Source organism: Rhineura floridana, chromosome 5 (genome assembly GCF_030035675.1).
Source record: "Rhineura floridana isolate rRhiFlo1 chromosome 5, rRhiFlo1.hap2, whole genome shotgun sequence".
NCBI classification, from domain to species: Eukaryota; Metazoa; Chordata; class Lepidosauria; order Squamata; family Rhineuridae; genus Rhineura; species Rhineura floridana.
In genome coordinates this window covers 28,171,627-28,197,466 of record NC_084484.1, presented here as the reverse complement: position 1 = coordinate 28,197,466, position 25,840 = coordinate 28,171,627, and the positions used below count along the sequence as shown (strand labels likewise).

The following is a 25,840-nucleotide window of genomic DNA, read 5'->3' as shown; positions in this document are numbered from 1 at the left end:
AAAATAGCAATCGTCTGGAAGCACCCCAAACTCCAACAATGGAAGTTACCTCAGCTGGAAGAAAAATGCTTGAGGAGAGGGATTGTGGAAAGGTATGCCATAGGCAGGATGGGGATTCTGCTTATCAGTTGAGTTGTTTTGCTGTTAAAATTAGGGGGGGAAACCCTTCTATTTAACTGGGTATTTTTATATTTAAATACATGGAACAATTGCCACCACATTTAGTTTGGTCTACTTGATCCAATGAGCTCATGCTTGAGCAATAAGATTTGAACATGGGACTTCCAGCTGACACATTTCAAGCCTCTACATTACACCAGCTCTCAACTATACTCTGTCCACAATCACAATGCGTTCTTTTTTAATTGGCAAAGAAATACGAAGAATAGCTGTCTGTTCTTAAAGAAAGAATATTTATCTAGTTTTGAACACCAAAGAACTGCTTAAAACGGCACAAGAACTAGGAAGGTTTCAAAGTAGCTTATTCCGCAGCATGCACAACTTTCTAAATGGTATCTATGTTTTGTTTCACCCTATTTCTCATATGGTTATTATCATATAGCACTGCTGAAATACTGCTTCCTGCTTCTTGATCTTGTACTCACACGATAGGCCCCTAAGTCTTGTTTCTTTTTTCCTTTTTTTAAGCAAGCTTTTGCAGATCTTATCTGCCCTTTATTTTTCATTCTTGAATTACAACCTCTGAGATTTTATCTCCATGAGTATCAATTGTAAATTTCACTACTGTTGAAGTTAAGCATTTAGTACAAAAACTAAGAAGGGAACATTATTAAAGAACCACATTTATTTATTTAGTCTTTCTTTCTGCTCAGTGGTAATGAATGAGTCTCTAGGGAATCAGGTGCATGGACTCATTTGTAAGCAGTGTCACCTTCCGGCATAGCACCAGTAAACTGAACCAATAAACACCACCTCAACATAGTGGTGAGAGTTGCTACTGCACCTTTTAATAGCCATCAGTTCTACATAAAGCCATCATGGGGCACAGATAGCAGTGGAAGACACTACGACTGGGGCAGGACTATGGACAATTCTGCCATGTTTATCTGATTTTACACTATGGTTGTACGTTATTATTTCCTCTACATTTTAAGTGTGCCCTTCTTGCTTGAGGTGGTCATGGTCCCCCTCTGTTGCTTTCACCCTGTGGGGCAGATTAGGCTGAGAGATTGTGAGGAGCCCATGGTCACCCAGTAAACTTTGTAGCTGATTTCCATTTCAAAAATTAATTAAAATGATTTATACGCAGGTAAAGTTTATGAAGTAATGCAGATCCACATAATACATTTAAAGCACATCCAACTCGCATTTAAAGCACATGGCTTCCACCAAAGAATCCTACGAAGTGTAGTTTCCCCCTCACAGCTATAGTTCCCACCACCCTTAACAAACTACAGTTCCCATGATTCCCTTGGTAGGCTTGTCTAAACAAAAAATATTTTTAGCAGGTGCCAAAAAGAGTACCGAGAGGTGCCTGCCTAACGTCAATAGGAACAGAGTTCCAAAGTGTACGTGCTGCCACACTAAAAGTTCAATTTCTTACAAGAGCAGAACAAGTACTATGTGGCACCGGTAACATGGCAAGCACACCTTGAACTTGGCCTGGTAGCAAATTAGCAACCAGTACAGATTTCAGAGCAGAGGTATTATGTGCTGATAAGGTCTCAGTCATGTCAGCAATCGTGCCACAGCATTCTGCACTAACTGTAGCCCCCAGGTCACGTTTGCATTTCATTTATCTCTGACCTCACTTCCTCACATCCATAGAAGAGACAACAGTGGTTCCATGCGCTCAACTCAACCCCCTTAAACCCACTGATGATGCACCTTGTTATTTGCATGACAGTCTGTTTCTTGCCCAATAGTGGTAAAAGAAAATTCACATACTGGGAAGCAAGGCCGGCGCCAGACATGCTGGGGCCCTTGGGCACAAGCCTGCCCCAGGCCCAGTGCTCCCCTGTGGATCGCACGGCAAGAGCTTTGGGGCTCCGCTGTTCCCTTACTTAACCTACATTGTTTTGCAGTTGCGCATGCAGCGGTGCCCTTAACAAAGATGGTGGCTGAGGTTTCCCTAAGGAGCTGAAGCCTCTGCTGCCATCTTGGTTCATGGCAGTGATGCGCACCATCAGCCAAGATGGTGGCAGAGGCTTCAGCCCCTTAGGGAAACCTCAGCTGCCATCTTTCTTAAGGGCACCTTTGCGTGCACTACCGCAGAACAAGGTAGGTCCAGTAAGGGAATCGCGGAGCCCCGAAGCTCTCACCGTGCGATCCGTGGTGGTGATCCTGCCGCGAATCGCAGAAGGGGAGCAGAGGGGCCCCTCAGGGGCCTCTCTAGCCCCAGGGGCCCTCAGGCCAGTGCCCCACCTGGCCGCCCTTTGGAACCGGCCTTTCTGGGAAGTGTGGCTTCAGCTGCTGTTGTTCCCAATCTACTGCCTGTGAAGGTAGGCCAAACCATGTGTTTTCTCTCTGTCAATTATTACTCACTGGAGTTGGGCTGGCCGTTGAAGTGAGTTTATAGCAGCCCACAGGGTAGACAGGAAAAAAGGTAGAGAATCGTCTTAACTCTTACTCATTTCTCAAACCTCTCTTTGCAGTGAAAGGTCAAGTCTATAAAGAGATTTGGAGGAACGATGTTAAAGGAGAGGCAGGACATTCCAGGCAGGGGGTTGCCCACCTTGCCTTGATATGGATGTCTTTGCAGATTATCCCTAGTCAAGCCTTACCAACAGCACAATCCAAACTATATCTACCCAGAAGTAACTCCTGTTGAGTTCTATGGGGCTTAGTCCCTTAGTAAGTGTGTTTAGAATTGCAGCCCTTCAGGGACATCCATCTTTACTCCTGAGTGCTCCCAACTAACATCTCCACAACACTAATTGCTGTAATTGTTAATTGTTGTAAACCACCCAGAGAGCTTCGGCTATGGGGTGGTATACAAATGTAATAAATAATAATAATAACACTCGGCTCCCTTCTTCCTACAATGACTTTCTGATGACTGGCCTGGCCTGAGGGCACTTAAACCCTTCTTGCCAGAAGCAAGTAGGCTGGATTAAATGTTCCCTACCCAGGCTCCCTAAGCATCTGAGAAGGAATGATCCCATCACTTCAGCTGGACCTGGGAACTATAAAATAACCCTCATTTAGCTAAGATTTCTATCTTAATATCCAATCAGAGAATTGTTTTGAGTGGTATGCTCCAAACAACTATGATTGATGCTTAATGTATCATGTTTAATGACATCACTAGGGCCCACCCCTAAAATCTCAGGGTTTGGGATGCTTCTGGCAACCCTAGCTAAACAGGATTTTCACCTTGGTAGCCAGGAGGTTCAGTGTCCTGGATAGCTTGTCATTAGCAGAAATAGAAGCAACTATGCAAATATTAAGTGTATCACCATAGTGTATACAATCCAGCTTTTCGTAGTGTATATTTTTTAAGTGTTGAGTCTATCCAGTTCTGACTGTAGTAAGCTGTTGTAATGTGACTGTAGTATAATGGAATAGCCTTTTCCAGCTGTCTTGCATACAATGCCATTTTGGTTAGTGGTGGAACAAGGCACTGTGTGCAATTAGGATTGGAGTGCCAGTTATATGCTGATTTTGGAAGGCATGTACTGAAACCTCATATCTGAAATCACTTCCCCACTTCTCCACATTCCCTTTTACTTCCTGACTGCTTAAACATGCTGCTCCCATTCAAGAATAAACTTTTCTTTGTCACTATGACCTTTTTTGATCTTTGCCATACCAGCTTCACTTGAGTCAAATTAGTCTAAAGAAATTGATCTGCTCCGTGTTTTCCTTTAACATGCTTGGTTTCACATGATCAGTGGCAGCAGTGATGGTGGAAGCCAAGAAATACATAACAAGGCTTCGGGCAATAATCTGTAAAATAACCTCACTCCTTTGTGAAGAGGTCAAAAGAACTTGGCCTCACTACGGCATTTTGCTTTGGGATCTACAAGACAAGAATGGAAGAATGGATAAAAAAGAGGGACCATTTTCTTCTGTCATGTCCCAGCTCTTAGATGATCCAATCGGTTATTTGAGAGTAACACTCTCTTAATATTCTTGAAAAAGAGCTCCTCATTAATCAGAGCCTCATTTCCTGCCTCTGTTTTCACCACCAGGTTCTAGACCTTGCTTCTAGACATAATCTGAGTTGGGTGGAGTTGGTTTGGATGGATGCTCTGAATGTTCTTCCAGGAGAACACCTGCTGGTTTTAAGGGGTGAGTTGGAGTGAGTGAAACCCTTCCCACAGGTTGGGGTGAGTGACATTTGGGCAATGGTGAGCAGACTTTTAAGGGGGGTGGATTCTTAGTAAACTTTGGGGGAACTTGATGAAGAGCTTTCTATACCAGCAGGCATTTTAAGAAAGTGTAATATGCCTATTTATTGAATTTATGGTTTTGCCTGTGTTTGTTTTAAACATCTATTATTTGATTGATGAACTGTTTTATTGATTGTTCTGTAAATCACTTTGTGACCAGCTATGGTGAGAAGTAGTCTAATAAATATTGGAAATGATAAATAAACAAACTTGTGGTAAAAAAAAACAACCCACTTTGGACCCCTTCATCATGTTCTTCCTTTTCTTTAACTTCCTTAAAAGTTAAAGCCTCTCCAAGAGGCCAGAATGTGCTGCCGTCTGAGAGGCCAGGACACTTCACATTTTCAAAACGAGGCCAGAAAATGGAGCTATGTGATCAGATAATGTTGTTTCCTGGGGCTACTATAACGTGGCACCATTTCCGGGGACAATTTTGGCTCTGTTTTGAAAGTGTGTACCTCATCTCAGAGAGGCTTTTACCTTAAAGGTAGTTATAGAAAATAAAGAAACCAGTTCAAAAGTCTTGTATTATTGTAAGTTTACTAGGAGCCCCTCCCCCCAAACCAAATAACTGTCTCCCCCACCCCCACTGATGTTCCTGAATTCTCAAGAGGAACATGAAAGGTGAGAAAGGGAGCTTTGCCCATCCCTCCACATCTCACCTACAAAAGAGACACCAAACTGAAAAAAGCAAGCAAGGAGGTATGGTCGCAAAGCCGTGAGATTCACTGCAGTTCTTAAACTCATAGTCAAGTGCAGGATTAGTGAATAAAAAAACTAAATAGACTTTGCCAGGTTTGGACAAATACGTCCAGATTCCAGAATGATAAAATCCAACCAACTGCCACAAAATTGTTCCAGGATTATCCTAACAAACCTGGATTAATCATGACTATTATAAACAGTTTTGTTCAGATAGCTCACAAGTGAGCAGGATGCTAAACTCGCAGCACTACGCAATCTTATACAAGTCTACTTAGAAGCAAGTGCCACAGTGTTCTGTAGGGCTTACACGGCTGTGGGTATAGGATGGTAACCTGAAGAACAAAATGGACTTGCAATGGGTCCCTCAGCTGCAGCTTTGTAAGTGAAGTGATGGGCAAGCACAGATATCAGAAGATTGAACACTAGCACATCTGTCAGTTTTGCCCCTCCTCTTAGCTTCAGGTGTGCTGTTCACCTTAAAAGATTTTTAATTCACTATGTGTATGTTTATCAGTTCATTTGTTGCCTCATTAGTGAAATAAAATTAACTCTTAAAAGTGCAGACCTGTTTTAGAGATGTAAGGGGAGGTTTAGTGGTGACATCACAGGCACCAGACAATCAGTGCTGTGCACAGCCAGTTTCTGCTGCAAAGTTGCAGAACTGCATTTTTGAGAACTTGACTCTGGAAAGAACTGAACACAGTGTAGTGATGAATGCAGTGAGCATGCTTCCAACTTGCCCCTAGTACTGCTGTAAATCTGTTTTGTCTGTCTTCGCCCTGAAGGCCTAGTCCTTAGAATAAAAGACCAAGGTCCACTTCTTCAAACTGTGTTACTGTTGTGCTACAGCACCCAAACTGTTTTTCCTCATTCCAACCACTCCCTCGTCAATTGAGTCTGTCAGTCTCTCTGGCCACACACACCAATTAATTCACCAAGTCACATCTCAATTACTGTGTTCCTGATTGTGTTCCGTTTGGCCAACACTTCACCTTTTCACTTCCGATCTTTGCATTTAAAACACAAACACATAAAACTGTAACCATCGACCATCAAATTTTAGTCTTTTTATAAAACTCTTTCTCTCTAGAGTCAGAAAATTAATTGGAAAGCCAGATTCTATGGATCCATATATGCTGAAGTAATATTGACAGCAATGGTATATGTAGATTAACAGCATAATCCTATGCACATTGATTCAAAAATAAATCCTGCTGTCTCAATGAGTTGTACTCCTGTCCCTAGTAAATGTGCTTAAAACTGCAGTCTAAATCTCTTGCAGGCACTTTTGGCCTTCTCTTTTATCTCCACCTTTACGAAGGCCCATAGTAACATCCCCTCCTATATTTGACCATTCCCTTTCTACAAAGAAACAAACAAGAAGTAATCTTATATAATAAAGAAAGCTATTTTCTAATCATATGCAGAGTACCCTTTCCTCATCAGTGAGCACCATTCCCACATGCTTGGAGACTGTTTATTTAAAACATTTCTATTCAGTTCAGAAACATGTCCAGAGTGTAACTAAGAAATACAATAAAACCACACTAATCAATAAAAGCAATAATTAAAAACTATAGTCACCACTGAAATTTAAAACACACATACACATACACACACAATCAGAAGTTAAAAGCCAGAGAAAGAAAAAGATGCTTGTCTGGAACCCAAAAACATTAACATGGGCACCATGCAAGTCTCCTTTTAGGAGAGAGATTGATGAGCAGGGTGCCACAACTGAAAAGCCCTCACCTCCATTGCCACCCACCTCACCTCAGTTTGTGAGGAGCAGGCCTTCCTTCTGGGGCAAACAGCAAAGCTTCCACATAGACTTGAGGCCCTTGGACTTTTCCAAAACTATGTACTGCCCCAACCCACTTCCCTGAAAATGTTCATCCATCCCACATGATGGTACCTGAACACATCTGCCCAGTTTCATCCAGAGATAACAGTAACTAATGCTGCTGTGCTCGAATGTAATCCTGTGCCTTGTGATGGTGCACAGCCAGCTGGATCTACACACTTTGTAATGGTATCTGTACTCTTTTCCTTACCACTAGTCTAGACATGCAAAATGTTCATAAGAGGTTGGATGGTACCTTGACCTCTCTTCGCCATAGTGGCATAAATGCTCATCATGCACAAATCTGATGTGCCAAGAGACAAATGCAGGGATGGGTAAGCCAGATACATGTGTTTTAAATAACATTTCAAATTGCAGATTAAGATTATTTTCTTATTTACCTTGCAACTTTTATGGTCAGTTATTGAAGTTATATACCTAGCATGTTTCACCAGAGTCACAGGGAGTAGTTCAAAGAAAAGAAAAAGAAAGAATGGTCTCAGGCAGGCAGGAGGAAATAGTTCCTCATCTATGGCCCATTGAAAACAAACAATGAACCAGATAATTTGCTGATTTTAGTTACATGTGATTAATATAATTTGCATTGAATAGCACAATGGACTTGAAACCAAAACCAATGGACAAATTGTGCTTAAATTTGTGATGTTCTTAATATTATGGATCTGGCAATCCAGTAGGTGAAAAAACTAATTGAAGATAAAACCTAAACAGTGCAATCTTATGCATGTTTTCTCAAGTCTCACTGCGTCTAGTGGAAGTAAGAACCATTTAACTCAATGGAATATACTTTCGACTCAAGGAGACATGTATAGGACTGTGCTTAACCCTTCTCTGTCCCACCAGAAAATGCTCATCAACTCTGGTCAGTTTTAACCTTTCCTTTTCCCATCTGACAGCACAAGTAGGCCAGTGGTGTGTGCGTTTAGGGGGGAGAAACAATCTTGTGGAGGATTTGCAGAGGAGAACTAATAAGAATGGGAAAGGTATAAGCACTGTCTTTTTCTTCCCATTGATTCTCCCTTACACATTCTCTGCTCGTCTCTACATTTTAGGAACACATGCGTTAATGGGGTGGAAGCAGGGGTGTCACTACCGGGGTGCGGATTGCACCCGGGTGACACCATGAGGGGGGCGACACCCAGAGCCGCACCCTCCCGCACTCCCGCTAGTGACGCCGCTGCCCCCCGGCACCCGGTCCGGTGTGCGCCGAAAGCAGGTGCCCGCTCGCTGGCGGTGAAGCCTGGACGGGCCTTCCACCGCCAGCCTGGAGCGCGCGCTCGCGAGACCAACCACCCCTGTCCATGCCCCTGGGAGGGCGCGCACCAGAGGTCTGCACCCCCCCGCACTCCCGCTAGTGACGCCGCTGGGTGGAAGCCAAAACATCCTTAATATTATGGATTTGGTGCAGCTGCATACAGTTCCTTCCTCAGAAATCACAAGTTATCTAGGCCCATCATAACTCAGCTATGACACTATTGTGTTGTTTTTTTCCTTTGGGGATTTGTTAAAGTATGAGCTGGTCCTTGTTGTGCCCACTATAATATTTAACCTATAACTATAAAGTTTTTAAATATTTATAATCCATCTTTTTATTAAATGATCTGCAAACAGTTTACATCACTGGAAGTAAAACAATGCCCCAAAGTACCAATAGCCCTTGTAGATGGTGATAATGGCAAAAACAACCTTGACACTCACTTCTATAGTTCCCAGGTCAGTCTTCCCCAACCTGATACCCTCCAGATATTTTGGACTCCAGCTCCCATCATTTTCAGCTGCCATAGCCAATGGTCAAGGTTGATGGGAGTTTAAGTCTAAAACATCTGGAGGGTGCCAAGTTGGGGAAGGCTGTCCTGGGCAACTGGCAGACTTGGAACAGAATTCTTTCTAGAAGGAAGAAATAAAGTTGTGCTAGCTGCTGCTTCTCTGGCTGATGGCTGGTGCTAGGTTGCTCTCTCAGAGGAAGGGAAGAACTCTTTCTCCAGGAGAAAAATGTGGTTAAGGTGAAATAATAGTGTGTACATTGAGACTATTTTAATGAATAAATACATCATTTTCTTCTGCATCTTCTGTGATTTACCTGTTGCTCTTTGGCTGACCTAATTTTCCCATTGCCATAATGTTCTTCCTGGGAAAGAGGGGGTGCAACCTACTGGTGGACCCTATCCTCTGGTTTGTGGCAAAAGACTAGTGTCCTAGATGGTTGCGTAGTATTCAATCATATTTACTTCCCAAGCCCTACCTACTGGGCAGACATTGGCTATCTCTGTTCTAGCACAACACTAACGTTCGATTCAGACATGGGGTTGATTTTGTTAGTTTTACTGATTATAATGGTAGTGCTTCTGTCGTTTCATATTGCAGTACCTGTTGCATTATGGAGCTATGGTTTTTTGACCAATATATCACCATGTCACTCTGAATTTCATTCACACCAGTAGGCATGGTGTGGCACAATGGACATCATTAGACATGTTGCTACTCTGCCACACTTTCTTCACATATGCACTTCTGTTCCCCCATGATTCCCCCATGAAAATGACAGGAAAGAACTGTATGCCACTATACCACCCCAAATGTTGTTACTTTACTCTTGCAATTTTCTGGATTGATGGGGTAGCAAAGCAAACAGACTTTTTCTGGAAGCAAATAAAACAGAAATGAGTGCTAAACTTCTACTAGATTCTATTAGATTTCCCGAAGTGCCTTTTATGTCATGTGAAAGTTCAAGTAGAATTCAGAAATTATCAGGTCAGGTAATAAACTGCTGTCTGAATGCAGCCTAATGCTGTCCCCTGTTATTCCTGCCTGATGGAACATGGAACTGAAGTATACCAGATAAAATGAGTTATATGAATGGGCAAGCACCCTAACCAGTATAACCTCAGAGCAGCTATAAAACTTGATTCATGGTTTGGCCCTATGCATATTTACTAAGTTAGAAGAAACTCCCATTGTGTCCTACAAAGCTTATTCCAGTTTAGTTATGTTTAGGATGGCAGCCATAGGTCCCATCCACCTTATTCATTTAAAGCATTATTATACCACTTAAAACAGCTGTGGCTTCCCCCAAAGAACTGTGGAAGCTGTAGTTTGTTAAGGGTGCTGAGAGTAGTTAGGAGACCGCTATTTCCCTCATAGAGCTACAACTATCAGAGTGGTTGAACAATCAATCCCTCTTCCCAGGGTACACTGGGAATTTTAGCTTTCTGAGAACAGAGGTGGTCCAGATTAAGGTGGTCGGGGGGCCTGGTACAGTTCCCCAAAAGGGATCCCCTTCCCCGGAAAATAATGTATCTTTTTAAAAAAACAAATATAATGTTTATTTATTTTATCAAATGTATTTGTATACTACAACACACTACTTTCAGCATGCTCTCACCGTATCTAGCAAACACCAAGATGCACTTTGCCAAAGACTCTGGTAGATAATGAATATGCATATCCCTTGGCAGGTGAGTCACAACCCTATCTGCCATGTTTGTGAGACAGCGGCTACCCTATTAACTCCCTACTTTTTAAATCAGTCAGTTGTGGACGAGTGGAAGGGAAATAACAAAAGGTTTCTGTTAAAATAGTTTGGCTTTCCCTGTTTCCAAATGATACTTTGTGACCACTGCTAAGCAGATCAGGCATATTCCATACTCACAGGGAGAGACACCTGATTTTCACATCTGTCATAGTCCTGCCACCCAATGGCAGCTCTCAAATGGGAACAGTGTGTCTTTCTAATATCTTCTGGGCTCTATGTAACAAAGAGGAAACTAAGGCTATAGCCCTATGCCCACTACCAGAGTCCCATTGAACTTATGCATTGTTTCTAGATCAAAACAAAAGAAATTAGTTTACAGGTTTCGATGATTGTTTTAGAGACAGGACTTCTTCACACAGTACATCATGTGTTGTGGGCACTGATTTACTTATCCTTTTACACAAAGCAGGGTGTGAGACCAAGAGCACTTTCCTGTTGTTAGCCTCTACAACTTCAGCTTATTCACAGGTAGACTGATTCTGAACCTGGAGGTTCCATACAGAAATCTGGTCTAAATATCCATTGATGTACACCTTTCCTTGTTCAGGTTCAGAGGGAGTCTAACTCTTATGCTCAGAGAGGACAGACAAACAACAGAAAAAGGTTGTGGGCCTCAAACCCCGCCTATAGGCTTCCTGATGCATCTTGCTGCCATTGTGGGAAGCAGGATGCTGGACTAGGTGGACATTTGGTTTCATCCAGTCTGGTTACTCTTTATATTCAGAGGTACTCCCATCCCCTGCCCTTTTTAAAAAAGAAAAAATGTTTCTGGTTTCCTGAGTCTTTTTTGTACTAACCTATGAACACACCTCATTGCTTCAAGAACCCAAGCAGGTCCACTGTTCTGAAGCAGCAGTATTTTTATTTTGCATATTATAGTACCAACAGAAGAAATAAAGGATTTTTTACATTACTTCAGAGAAAAAAGGTTTAAGAACATAAGAAGAGCCTGCTGGATCAGGCCAGTGGCCCATCTAGTCTGGCATTCGGTTCTCACAATGGCCAACCAGATGCCCCTGGGTAGCTTTCAACTAGAACCAGAGTGCAACAGCACTCTCCCCTCCTGCAACGTCCGGCACCTGGTTTTTAGAAGCACAGTAATCATGGCTAGTAGCCTTATCCTCTATGAATTTGTCTAATATTTTTAATATATTTATTTATTTATTTTATTTATTTATATCCCGCCCTTCCTCCCAGAAGGAGCCCAGGGCGGCAAACAAAAACATCTTTAAAAGACTTTTAAACATATTAAAACAAAACATCTTTAAAAACATCTTTAAAGCCATCCAAGTTGGTGGCCATCATTGGCTCTTGTGGGAGTGAACGCCACAGTTTAACTCTGCGCTGTGTCAAGAAGGACTTTCTTTTGATTGTCCTGAATCTGTCAACATTCAGCTTCATTGAACGTCCACAAGTTCTAGTGTTAAGAGAGAGGGAGAAAAACTTTTCTCTATCCACCTTTTCCATGCCATGCATAATTTTATACACTTCTATCATGTCGCCTCTCACTTGCCTATTCTCTAAACGAAAAAGCTCCAAACATTGCCATCTTTTCTCACAGGGGAGTCACTCCATCTCCTTGATCATTCTGGTTGTTCTTTTCTGAACCTTTTCCAACTTGACAATATCCTTGTTGAGGTGAGGCAACCAGAACTGTACATAATATTCCAAATGCAGTCACCACCATAGATTTATACAATGGCATTAGGATATCAGCAGTACCTTCCCTAATGATCCCTAGCATGGAATTTGCCTTCTTCACAGCTGCCGCACACTGGGTCAACATCTTCATTGAGCTATCCACTATGATCCCAAGGTCTTGTTCCTGGTCAGTCACCACCAGTTCAGACCCCATGAGCCTATTCAGACTGTGAAATTAAGATTTTATTTGCTCCAATATGCATAATTTTACACTTGTTTACATTGAATTTCATTTGCCATTTTACTACCCATTCACTCATTTGAAGAGGCCCTTATGGAGCTCTTCACAATCCCTTTTTGTTTTAACAACCCTGAACAAGTTAGTATCATCAGCAAACTTGGCCACTTCACTGCTCACCCCTAACTTTCGATAATTTATGAACAAGTTAAAAAGCACAAGTTCTGATCCTTGGGGGACTCCATTGGGAGAACTATCCATTTATTCTTACTCTCTGCTTCCTGTTGCTTAATCAATTCCTGATCTACAAGAGGACCTCTCCTCTTATTCCATGACTGCTAAGCTTACTCAGGAGTCTTGTCAAAAACCTTTTGAAAGTCTAAGTACACTATGTCCACTGGATCACCTCTATCTATATACTTGTTGACACTCCCAAAGAATTCGAATAGGTGAGTGAGACAGGATCTTCCCTTGTAGAAGCCCCCACCCTTCCCCATTAGTCGCTAAGCCCCTTTCTTCCTCTTTAGACCCCATGCTAAGCCCCCATCCTTTCCCCACTTTTCACCTTGCTAAGCCCCCCTTTCCCCTCTAGACCTTGTGACCACGTCCTGGAGATCGAGCAAGCAAGAGAACAACTGGGGGAGGCGAGAAAGTGGGTGGCAATGATGGTGGCCTGGGAGCCCACTCCTGGAAAGCCTCATCCCTATTGTGAAGCCTCCCATGAAGCAGGGCAGCAAGGCCATCACTAGCCACCGCTGAGCCGCTGCCCACATATTCTTGTGGGTGTTTACTTGGTCTCCTCCCCCCTGGCTCAGTCACACTGCAATTAGCAGTGCTTGTTCATTCACTTACTCACCACCCCCACCGCCTCTACCCGACCAGGCACCCACAGTCCCCACCCCAACCCACTTGCCTTGGCTGTTGTGCTGCCACTGCCAGCCTCCCACCCAGGCTGCAACCATCATCTCTGGCCCACTCATTCGTTCACTCAGTCACCACTCCCTGCCAACCCCTTTCCCCTCACCACTGCCATCCAACAACACCCAGTGTTCCCACCCCAACATGCTTGCCTCGGCTGTTGCACTGCCCTCACCCCTTGGAAACCCTACACCCAGACAGCCAACGTTGTGTCTTGCTGCCCTACCGCCATGCCACACCCACACATCATGCTGTGTGATACCATGATGTCGTGATGGCAGAAGGTCTTACATTTTTATTATATAGTAAGAAATGAAGTTGTACAATATTAATTACAAATATACATAGTGTTCTCTGTCATGACTGACCGCTGCTGTTGGGCCTTTGCAAATTAGATAGACTAGGAAACAGAAACTAAAGGGAAGGGGGAGTAGCTGCTGTTTAAGACCCAGGGATTTCTCTATCCTGGTATTGAAACAATTGACTTGTCAATTGCAGCTCTGACTTCACTCATTGACTAAAAACACTGAAAAGGCAGAAAAGCAAAGCTGGCTCAACTGTCTGCATGTTTTGCTTTGTAACTTCCTTAATATAAGACCAATTTACTTACGTACTTTAAAAAAAAACAACCTTGAAAGCTCAGAGTCTGGTCCTCTTGCATGTAAGGCCCTGGTACAACTGCTTCAATTGCACCATGGATAATCTGGCTTTGAGTCTCCTAATAATTCTCAGCACGCTTAACAAACTATAGTTTCCAGGATTCTTTGAGGGAAGCCATGACTGTTTAAAGTGGTATGATTCTGCTTTAAATGTCTAGTGCAGATGGGGCCAAAGTACTCCTTCAATTCCTTGGAATTGATTGGGAAGAAGCAACCGTACCCAGAAGTTAAAGTGAGGCTTTGGGCTATCGTATCTTGGCAAATTCATGTATTTTGCACACATCACAATACTTTTGGAAGAATCCTGTGTTTATGATTAATTTTGCTAAATTGAAACAAAATTACAAGCAACTTGTTTGCTGAGCTGGGACCTAGGACTCATAGCTTCAAATGCTGCTCTATAAAGAAAAGACAAGTAACTCTCTTTCTCTCAATCACATTTCTCCTTCTGTAAAAACTTACATTTATGTCAGATTTGGCCAATCCAGACTTTTTAGTATGCCCACACTCCACTTCCTTGCTATCATTTGCAGGATAAAAGAGTTTAATGTTCTCTCTCTCTGTTTCTTCCATATACAAAGCATACTAACAGTTTCATGGTAACGTAATTGATTGACTGCAAGGGATATCTGTAAACAAAGCATAGCAAGAATGCTGCTCTGAAAATGTTTGCTGTCTATTTAAATCGCCTGTTAAATCCTTAAATATACCTAAACAGCTTGAAAGCATATTTTAACATATTCACAGTTAAGCCATCTGTTCTGTACTTCATGTTATTACTTTATGCATAACATTGCATTAAAATGGAGAAAAATGTAAGATACTGTAGAAAATGTTTTGGTCCAGTCAGTTTCTTCAGCTTTTTATCTAATTGTCCTGACCTATTTAATCTCAAAAAGCAAGTCGTATAAGGCATAGCTAAATGAGCAGCATTTGACATGCACAGTTTGTCTATGGCCATTGCTGCATATGGTCATGCAGCACCTTCTGCGTCTAAGCATCATTGAATTTAAAAACATGAGCACAATAAATGAGAATTAATGTGAGGCTGGGAAATGCAGCCATGGATGTTATAGCATCCTTTATTCATTACAAAATAAGAAAAACAATAGGTAATAAATTGGCTGTATGCTGTTTGTGGGCCAGTTGTGTATAGTCCATTGAGTGATCAGAGAATCCAAGAATCCCAAGAGTTGTGTCTTCACTTTGAAAGTTACATTTTTAACTCACACTCTTGGAAATGTTGCTCACAATCTAAAGTTAGAATCCTTTATTTCCACTGAATTCTTCTTCCAAGCACTGTATGTCTGACCTGAAGGATTTACCCAAGTTTGGGTACTGAAAGTCAAGAAAATTCTCAAAATATTTAAATGTTTCCCAAAAAAGTTGGGATTGGATCCTGAGAACCACAAATGGAAAGAAGCTTGTGGGTCCTTCTCACTGCAGTCCTATGTGCCATCCCCAAACTCATTAGAATGGGATATGACTGGGCAAGTGGGGGGAGGCTGCTAGAGGAGTGGAGAATTGGCCAAAATTAGACAAAAGGACCTTGCACAAGCTTCCTTCTATTCACAGTCCTCACAATCCTACCCTTTATTATTTCTCCTCAGACAAAGAGGGAAAATGTTTCTGTGCTACCTTTTCATATATTTATGATAATGTTAGGCAAGGTTTATTTAAAGCACTGTTGATAAGCTGAAAGGATTAAACAATACTGGTACTTGGAGTAAATATTTCAATTTCCTCTGCCCCAAATTTCTGTTAGTCCCTTTCCCCATAAAACAGAAAAGCAAACTTTTTTCCCCTTTAAAGCTTCTTTAGGAGCCTTCTCCTCCTATATTCTCCTTCTTGTATTTGTTTGTTTGTTCTGCAACCCTTTGAACAACCTTTTTTCATGTGTTCTTCGCCTCTTGTCCCTGTCCTTTCCAACATTGCTTCTTATGCTTGGAACTCTCTGCCACCTAATACATAGTTAGCAGCTGCTTCTCTTTTAAAAAAGGCTCCTGAGGCAAACAATCGGGAACAACAAATGGCAGATTGGTACTGAAAGCCAGACTGTTGAAATTCAAATGGATAGGAACCAGCTACCGAACCCCATCTCTACTCGTATCTTTCTATCTGTCTCTCTCTTTCATCCTGTTCGTTCCCCTAATCTTATTCGTGGTTTGAGTCTTTAAAAAAAAGCATTTGATAAACTAGAATCTGGTTCACTGCCAATCATCTAGTAGAAGCCATTATGTTACAGCTATGCTATGATGCTGCCTCAGAAGTGGGTGTGTCACATAGCTGGGGGGAAAGCAGCTTATGGGGCAATGGTTAATCACCCTCCCTTAGTGCTTTCTCTCTGGATGAAATAGCAGTTTTTTTGGGGGGGGGAATTTCACTGGAATTGCAGCACAGCAGGAAAGTTAAATCCCTGATCACCCCTATGGTAATTATTTTTTAAAAAGTAAAAACAAGAAAACATTAAGCACATATAAATATTTAAGAAAGGAGCACTGACAGAAATTACAAAACATATTTCAAAAGACTCAGTAAAAAAAACCCCTCAAATTATATGCAGCATTACAACAATAAAAGCATTAACATCCATGTTCTGTTCATGGCACTGCAAAGATTATAACTTTTTTTATGTGTCATGAGAATGAAGACACATGATGGAATTCCTGAGTCAGGTCAACACCAAGGACTGTAAAAAAAATTGAACCATGCTAATACCATTTTATGTTAAATTATCTTGGCACCATTCTGAGGCTTTACCTCTTTTTCTACTCATTTATTTTGTATTATTTCTTTACTTATTAGTTCTTATTTTATATACCACTCAGTGCCAAAATCTGCTTGAACCATGCCAAGCAATTTTTAAGATCTTTGGGCACAAAAAATTATAAATATAATTCTGGGCATTCTATAGCTTTTCATATATGCAGAGGATTATTGTAACAAGGAACACAGGTAGCGAGAGCCTGTTGGGGGAAGGGCTTCCTGAAGGTGCACCAGAGTAGGAAGAGGAACAAGGAGCAATTCCTGACAGGCATCTGTGGCAGGAAGGTTCAGAATATGAGCTTTCAACTTTGTACAGAATCCACACAAACAGTTTAAAACAATTAAATCCTGATATCCAAAAGAGGAATATCAAATTTTGTTACAAATTCCTCTAGCATTTTATAAGCAGAGAGGGAGCTCAAATCCCACTACATAAAATGGGAATTTTCCTATCAGAAAACTATTTTTTCAGGAACTTAAAATCCATTTAAATTCAATGATGCTGGACAAAAAAAATCCATCAAGTTTGACACTAAAAAAAATCCATAATTTGACACTTTCCCAAAATTTTCTTTAGTTACTAGCCACTGCACCCAGTGGTGAATACTGGAAAATGATGGTTGTCCGGGGGTGGGGGGAGATTGAGTAACAGTGAATCGAGAGAGAAGGGATGCAGGATTCCGTGGAAGCTGTTAGAACTTGCAAAGGAATGGAATAGTGAAAATATGGGCAAAGTAAAGGTACAAAAGCAGTTTGGACCTGCTCAGTTTAACAGTCCAGCAACTAACCAGCCTACAGTATGAACTGGTGTTCTCATAACCAGCCAACCCAAGGTAGAGTAAAGGCCTTTTTTTTTAGAGAAACTGAAAAATGTTTTCTATTATAATATTCATGTCTGGGATAGCTCTCCTAGCAGAGCAACTGTCCAGCAGCCAGAAATGCTCAGGTTAAGGACCAAGATTTAATATGAGCCATAGATAAGGCCCTTTCATAATGTTAGAGTGCAGTCCTGGAACATGAGAGTAAGAAAGAAAAAAAGGGACTCAAAATGCACAGAGTGCCTCTCCTTTACCAGTGGATAACCACAACAGGCATCCAAGCATCTGGGATTAGGTATGAAATGCTTCCAGGTCAGAAAGTACAGCTTCTAGACAAGTTTGAACCCAAGTACGTATGCAGTATCTGTATTCACCAACATAGCAAAGGTGGGGGGAGGTTCGAGAAGATGGCAATCTATCCCACAGTCCAAATTCATGCCCCATAGCACCCATGTGTTTGGTGATTCTTTTTTCACCCTAGGACAAAACTTCACCTGCCGTTAAGATCTTGGCAAGAATTCTGGAAAGGTACTCCTTTAAAGAATTCAGGTCTATAGACAAAGTCAGCTAGATACAAAGAGGTTAACATTTGAGCCCCTGAATTAATAGCAAACTGTCTTTTCCTTGGCCAAGTGCACCAACGCACCCTGATGCTGTGTTACTTCAAGGGGCAGGGAAGAGTTTGAAGTGGCCCAACAGAAAGAGGGTAAATGAAAAACAAAAACCAATCTAGAACAACAGGCGTGACGACCCTAATCTGTTTACACTGGCAAAAGAACAAATAATGCTGTCATCCGTATTTAATTTATGAAACTAGAAATGGGTGCTTGTGATTTTATTCGTGCAAAAAAGGGACTGCTGTAATAGACTGTCTGACAGCCTTCACAAACAAAACATTTCCTGCCGAACCCTTGGCCCCACAACCCAATACATACTGGTAAGCAATTAAATATGGTTTGGGATGTTATTCAAGTAATTTTCATGATGGAAGAACTACCCTTTGTAGCTGAATTTAAGAAGCAGCACATGTTCTCTTGGGCTTTTATAGCACAATTTCCAGAGCTGTGGCCCAAAAGTGGCAGGATCAATATGCCATCTGGACTTCTGTTTTTGATGCTTTGTCACTAAGAACTCAGATTTTTGGGGGGAGGGGGAGCCCTCAACTGACTGACATCTGAGTTATATCTGGTAAGATAAAAAGTTTGGAAAATGTAAGAAAGTGCCTCATAGCTGGTCAGACTACTTGTCCTTCTAGCCCATATTATGAACTCTGACTGGCAGCAGCTCTCTGAGGGGTATTTCACATCATCTGTCACCTGATCCTTTTTTCTTTTCTTTTCAATGAGATGCCAGCAGTTGAACTTAGGAGCTTCTTTTTTTAAAGCATGTGCTCTACTACTGACTTATGGTCACTCCCCAAGAAACATGACAGGGTTTTTGTTGTTGTTGTTATTAAGAGTGCCAGAACGTGGTACACATGTGGTAGCATTAGTGCTCATGGCGTGCCTATACAGTAATCCCACTGTCTTGTCTGATAAACATTGTTTTTACAGTGCTTTCTTGAGAACCTGGTTGACCAGAGATGACAGTAGGAGGGTTTAGAGGATGCCCCTCATGCACTGAAAGAATTCAGGAGAGAGCCATGGGCCCCTGTGCGCTAGTCGCACCCCTCAGCGCGACACTCATGATGGTCACATCCCTCTGCTGTTGGTGCATCTGAACTCTCCTTACTGGAACAAAAAAGAAAATGTGTGAACGCTACAGGCAATTATGCTTCTGTCATCAGCTTCAGTTCTTTAAGAAAAATTAGCTATCTTCAGCCTGAGGCAATTCCAAAACAGTCCTGTTGTCATGTATACATTTGTATACCACCTTTCCTCCAAGGCGCTCAAGGTTCTATTCTGGAGAACCTGCTCTAGAGTAAACAGCACATGATAAATTCAAAGTAATGGAACAGAGTCCAGAGCTTGGAAAAGTTACTTTTTTTGAACTACAACTCCCATCAGTCCAATCCAGTGGCCATGCTGACTGGAGCTGATGGGAGTTGTAGTTCAAAAAAGTAACTTTTCCAAGCTCTGGCAGACATATTTACCATTTAGGCTACAGAATGTGGAAATAAGAACATAAGGGGTAAAACCAATGCCCTTTGGTGAAAAGGATTCCTGGCCCATTTTTGCTCTTCACTCCAATCCCCCTTCCCCCGAATAAGCCTGTCAATTCTTGAAGAAAAAAAATCAGGTACCCAGGGTGGGGCTTGAGCCCAAAGCCAATGGTACAGCCCAGCAGTTATAAGGATGTCTGAGGGAAGAGCCCAAGGGCTTGTTGTTTGCGATGCGCCTGGCAAAAACGAAAAGAAAAGCTGACTCTTATTCACCAAACAAACTGGCCTAGGCCTCTTCCTTTTCCGGCAAATGGCCCGTAAGACAATACATAAAAATGAAGCCAGGCCAGGGGTTTTTGTGTGTGCTCGTTTTCCTTCCCTTCTAGGGTCAGACGGTTGCCCGCCCTACCTGGAAGGCAAAACTCTCCACACGGCGGTGAGGAGGAGGAAGGACGCCAGACGGAGTGGCTGAGCGGCCCCGGTGCTACCCGCCAGCCTCAGATGCCTCTCTGGCAAACAGCTCGCCGCTCCGGATTGGACCTGGCGCCACTGGCTCCTCCCTCTTTGCCGGTAGGATGCTGCGCGGGTGTGAGCTCCTCCGGGGCCGTGGTTCCCTGTGCTCAGTCGGTCGTGAAGTTGAGCTGAGGCTGCGGGGAGGGACCGTGCGCTCTCGCCTCGCCTCGCCTCCTGCCGCTCTCCGTGGGACCCCAGAGCGCTCGGCTCCTTCTTCCCTCCCGCCATGGCCAGCACGTCCGCAGAGATCATCGCCTTCCTGCTGGTCATCTCGGGCTGGGTGTTGGTGTCCTCCACGCTGCCCACTGACTACTGGAAGGTGTCCTCCATCGACGGCACGGTCATCACCACGGCTACCTTCTGGGCCAACCTTTGGAAGACCTGCGTGACCGACTCCACCGGGGTCTCCAACTGCAAGGATTTCCCTTCTATGCTGGCGCTGGACGGTCCGCAAGTCTTCCGCAATCCTTCCCCTTCTTGTCTGTCCCGGGATCAGAACTCCCAGCTCTCCCCTTCTGTAAAAGTCGATGGGTCTCCACTCCATGCGCCCTTGAATGCCTTCAGATCCTGGGCTGGGGAGGAGGGGGACAGAGAGGGAGAGGGAGGACAGCTCCGTACGCTTCACATGGCCACGCAGTCTGGCGTGCGGGAAACGTGCCGCTTGCAATCGTCTGCGGACTTTACTGAGGAGTAAGCCCTATTAAACTCAGTGGGGCTTACATCCGAGTAAAGATGCGCAGGGAAGGTCGAGCTGCAAGTAACAGTACTCTGTGGGGAAAGTGGATAGAAACCAATCTGAGATCCATTTGCTAAAATTCAGGAATTTAAAACGTGACTGGGCTGAACGGGATTTTTAATATTTTGGATGATGATGATGCTAATAATAACATACACCCCATAAAAGCATTCTGAGATCTTTGCCCTCCATGTAGTTTGAGCTTGTTTTGACAGTTTTGTCTTCTTCATTTTAACATTATTTACAGTCTGGGTTTTAGTTTAGTGGAAAATGGGGTTTGACACAGTGGTGTGCACAACACCCCCCCATATTTTGCCAAATATATCAACAGTTGTGAACCACTTCCCTGTTTCTTGCGCTAATAGTTTGTTCCCAAACTTTACTAGCTAGCCAGGAGAACTAAATGTGTTTTGTTTTTAAACGGATAGGTCTGCTGATTGCTCTTTGTATGTATAAGAGGAAATGTTTGAAGCTCTTACTGCTTTTTGGTCTCGGACTGCTTTTGACAATATTCAAGCCTCTTGTCTAGAAGCCGTCCTTGGCTCCACCTGGGGATCCGATGAAAGGAATGAACAAATAGAAATCCCCCCTCCCCAAAAAACCCAACGTCTGGAATGTAGTGCTTTTTAAAATATTGCTCTCAGCTTATGAAACAGACAAGCATATAAACTAGTTCCTCAGAATGTCCACGTATCGAAACAAATATATGCCGGTACCTCTAAGAGAACTCCCGGATATGCTCTCTGCCAGGTAGCTTTGTGTTTACCTCTTCCTCTTTATGCATATGCAGGTGGGGTGGGAGGAATAAGCAAGAGGGTGGAGATCAACAGCTGAAGCAGACCTTCTTCACAGCTGCCCATTCAGCCATCTCTTCTGCAACAACCCCTGCCCCCAAACAAGCAATGCAAGACCTGATTTGTCAAGAGTGACTTATCCATACAAGGACATGTAGTGATTCCCTGTTTGTCACCTGCCTCCAGGTGCCTTCTGGCATCTCTTGTCCCCATCACCATCTGGTCTCTGTGCTGGACCACTTTGGGAAGATGCCACTGAGAGTACTTAAATGGTATCCCTCAAGCACTTGCTCATAGTACAGAGGAGCTGGGCAGATTTTGGTCCTGCACTTCTCATATCTACCCTGGATACTCTGTTTTGTGTAATGGTGTGTTTGGAATTGGGGGGGGGTTGCAATCTGGAGCTTCAATATTCTTGATCCCTTTCTAAACTGTATGTAAGCTATTTTGCTAATAATGCAGTGGATGAAATGAAGTGTAATCTGACAAATAATGCACAGTGCCTTTATTACTAAATACCTATTAACTCAAAATGTAGTTACTTGTGTGCAAAAGTGTGAAGATTCTGCACCTATCCATATTTACTTGGAGTGAAGTCCCGTAGAGTTCACTGGGACTTAATTCCAAGTAAGGGTGTTTAGGTAAGAGTGCATGTTTGCCTGGTGGTGATCCCCATTGGAGCTGGTAGGAACTGGAATCCAACCACTAAGGAGGGCCACAGGTTCCTCATTCTGGCTATACATAGTGAATGGGTGGCAGTACATATGGTATAATAGTGTACCATAGGTAATTAGTGCAATTAGTGCTATCGATTTTAAGAAAATATTGGAAGCAAGTCTAGCGTCAGCAGACAGCACGGTCAGGTATCTGCCAAGGATTCTATAATATTGGGGGGCCCACTGTCAACTGGAACTCCTTAAACTGACTGCTGATGTTCCTGTTGGACAGGCAGGTGGTGGCGATGGTGAGGAGCATCAGTGGCATCAGCAGCCAATTGCTGTCCAATCTCACCCCCCCCGATGCCGTCACTTATCTGTAGCTTGCCAGCCAATTTGTCTTAGTTCTTGTACTGCTCCACTCTGCTGGCTTGATTGCCCTCTCCAAGGAGAAGGAGGGGCAACAGCAAGTGGGCTGGTGAAATAGCTGCTGGACGGGTGAGGGGTGGGTGGTGGCAGCAGCATGGAGAAGGTTGGGCAGGGGGAGGTGTCTGCTGGTCTTTCCCCCATTGCTCAGCCTGTTTGTGAATAGGAGGAGCATAAGCAGTTGCTGCCACCACCACTGGGAGTGCTGTAATCCCACCGCTCACAACTGAAAGGGGCCCACTCAGGGTGTCATACCTGAGGGACTCCCTCAAAGAAACCTGGGGCTGGGGAAGGGACTGCAATACCACCCCTCACAAGTGAAAGTGTATCCTGCCTCAGGGACTCCCCTCTCCCAAAACCCCAGGATCTGAGAGGCTATAATCCCACCCCTGGCAAGTGAAAGGGGCCTACTCAGAGTATTGTGCCTCAGGGACATCCTTCCGAAACCTGGGACTGGGGGGGGGTTATAATCCCACCCGTCACAAGTGAAAGAGGCCCACTTAAGGTGTCCTGCTTGAGGGACCCCCCCTCAAAAATGTGGGGCTGGTACAGGTTGAAAGGTAAAGATTTTAAAACACTTTTTAGTAATAGAAGAAGAAAAAATGCTGTCCTTTCTTGATGCAAGAGGTTTTTGGATTGTTTCGTTTTTCCTCTTTCAACTATATATGCTTCAAGAGTAGCAAACTGGCTGGTATGTTAATTGTCTCAATGCTAGGATGGCTATTATTATATTGAATGGTTGCTCAGCTTTTGTAGTGGCTCTATTGGAAGTAGTGAAAAGTTACATAAGTACCAGTGCAAGTGTTATTGAAATCAGAAAGCTCTCCTAGAAATGCCTAGATATTAAAATTGTGTTAAATCTAAGAATCTTATATTTTTGGAGGGGTGGGGGGAGTAGACAGTGGTTGACTGAAAGGGACAGAAAATTATTATTAATATTATCTGTTTAAGGTACTGTCTGTCGACACAAAGCCAGTCTCTTGTTCATGTGATTTCAATGAGAGAAGCTGAAACAAGGGTTTTACTCTGTAGCTGCAATCAATGGGACTTGAAAGTGCTTAATGTTGGTTTCATTGTCCCCCTTGATTTTTCTTTCATCCCGTCTTTAGCAAGAGACTCGGGAGAGGTTATAGCATTGGGGACGAGATGTGTATGTTTCAAATAAATGCCTCTAACAAGTACAACACATGCACATACACATGCACACTTCTGTTCTAAAGTTGAACCCTTTTGGCTCAGATCCAGTTGAATTACTGATGGTTTAGCCAGAATATCTGAAAATGAAGCAATATTTTCCGTATGATTCCTACAATGACATAGGCATGTAAACTTCCTGGATTCCTAGAAGGGTACTATAATCAGGGGTGTGAGTTGGGGCTCTCGAGTGCAATGGCTTAGCCTTGCCTATGAAGAATATGCAAGAATAAGGCAGGACCTATAAACCTGCCTTATATACTATCAGACCACTGGTCAATCTAGCCCAGTATTGTACATTCTGACTGGGAGCATCTCCCAGCCCTACAACCTAAGATTCTTTAACTGGGCATGTTAGGGATTGAACCTGTGACTTCCAGCTTGCAGAACTGGTGCTCTACCAATGAGCTATAGTTATTCCATATAAATATATTTAAAGGCAGTGCCTTTCCCTCATAATCTGAGAGCTGATTTGTGTGCTCAGTTGTATTGTTCTCCTTCTACCGTACCATTTCAAACTGGAATTCACGGTCACAAGACATGGTGATGACCATAACCTTAGAAGGCTTAAAAAAGATACCACAAATATTCATGGAGGTAAGTTATATCAACAGCTATTGGCCGTGGTGCCTAAACAGAGCCTTTAGAGCAGGGGTGGGGAACCTGTAGCCCTCTAGATGTTGCTGGACTACAAAATTGTATCATCCCTGACAACTGGCCATGTTGGCTTGACTTTATGGGAGTTGGAACCCATCAACATCTGGAGGACCACAGGTTGCCTGTCCCTGCATTAAAGGCAGTAGACATGTCAGTACCAGATGCTAAGGAGAAATGAACAGGAGAGAACTGTTACCTTCATGACCCTACTTGAGCTTACAGAAGCACTTGGCATTTCACCCTTTGTTTTTTTGAGCGGTCACAATGCTTCATTCAGATAAATGTTGTATTCGAGAAGATTTTGGATCTATTGGTGTACAAATCTATCTTTAATTAAAAGCCCTTGATTGTTTCTAACATTTTCTTTTTTAAAAAGTCCAATGCCTACTGCATTAATAGAGCCAGTATGATTTAGTGGCTTAGAGTGTTGGATCAAGGATAGGGCCCTTATAATGCTATCTCTAGCATGGCCAAAGGAAACAGATGTGGTATTGCATCCACTCATTGCAGGGGTAAGCAAATGTGGTAATATATTCTCCAATGTACTTTTGAGGATCTTCAGCTGTTTATTCTGTCTCCTCATTTTGCATCTCATATACATATTTACCATGTTTGCCTTGATGTATGGCAGTGTCATAAGGATGTTGGTTACCACTTGATTCTGATCAAGTTGTAGGATTGATGCAACAACTTGTATATTAGCATCTTGAAGGATTTATTGAGAGCATAGTGACAATCAGATGATAGATAATAGTCAAGCAAATGAATGAACTGATCAGCTGACATGGCCTTGCTAGATAATTTCTGGTGCTCATGACCTCTACTGAAAGATTCTTTTCCATAACTGTCATGGTGCTATTTTGGCTACACACTGTAAAAATGTACTAGTGATATTAATAGTATCTACATATGTCCCAGATTGTTTCATAAAAGATGAGAGTAGAGCTCCTCCATCAAAGACATTTCAGTCACTGTTGGAGGTTCAGGCAATTGGTTAAGTAATGCAGTGACCATGAGTTTTGCATGTAGGAGTCTTTAAACAGAGCAGCTGCTTTATACTTGAGAAAGTAGGCAACATCCACATTTCATATGCAGAGTCAGACCATTGGTCCCTCTAGCCCAGATTGTCTTCTGTGACTGTCAGGGGCAGAGTTCTTTCCCATCACCTGCTGGCTGAGACTTAGGGCCAGTTCACATGGCGATTTAACATGAGATGGGTTCTACTTGCATGCCTGTTTAATTTGCAGCGATCACATGACGTAGGAGG

The 25,840-nt window shown here is 42.9% G+C and overlaps 1 protein-coding gene across 2 annotated transcripts in view; it reads left to right on the top strand.

Moving 5' to 3' along the window:
- CLDN10 (claudin 10) overlaps positions 1–25,840 on the top strand; it is a 107,179-nt gene that overhangs the window by 44,153 nt on the left and 37,186 nt on the right. Inside the window, exon 1 of one of the 2 annotated variants that reach the window (XM_061629360.1) lies at positions 20,015–20,556. The exons of the other annotated variant lie outside the window; for it this stretch is intronic. Coding sequence (XP_061485344.1) covers positions 20,337–20,556 — 220 coding nt within the window. The 5' untranslated portion in view covers positions 20,015–20,336. Of the gene's footprint in view, positions 1–20,014; positions 20,557–25,840 lie in introns of those variants that run through there. 2 annotated transcript variants of the gene reach the window in all.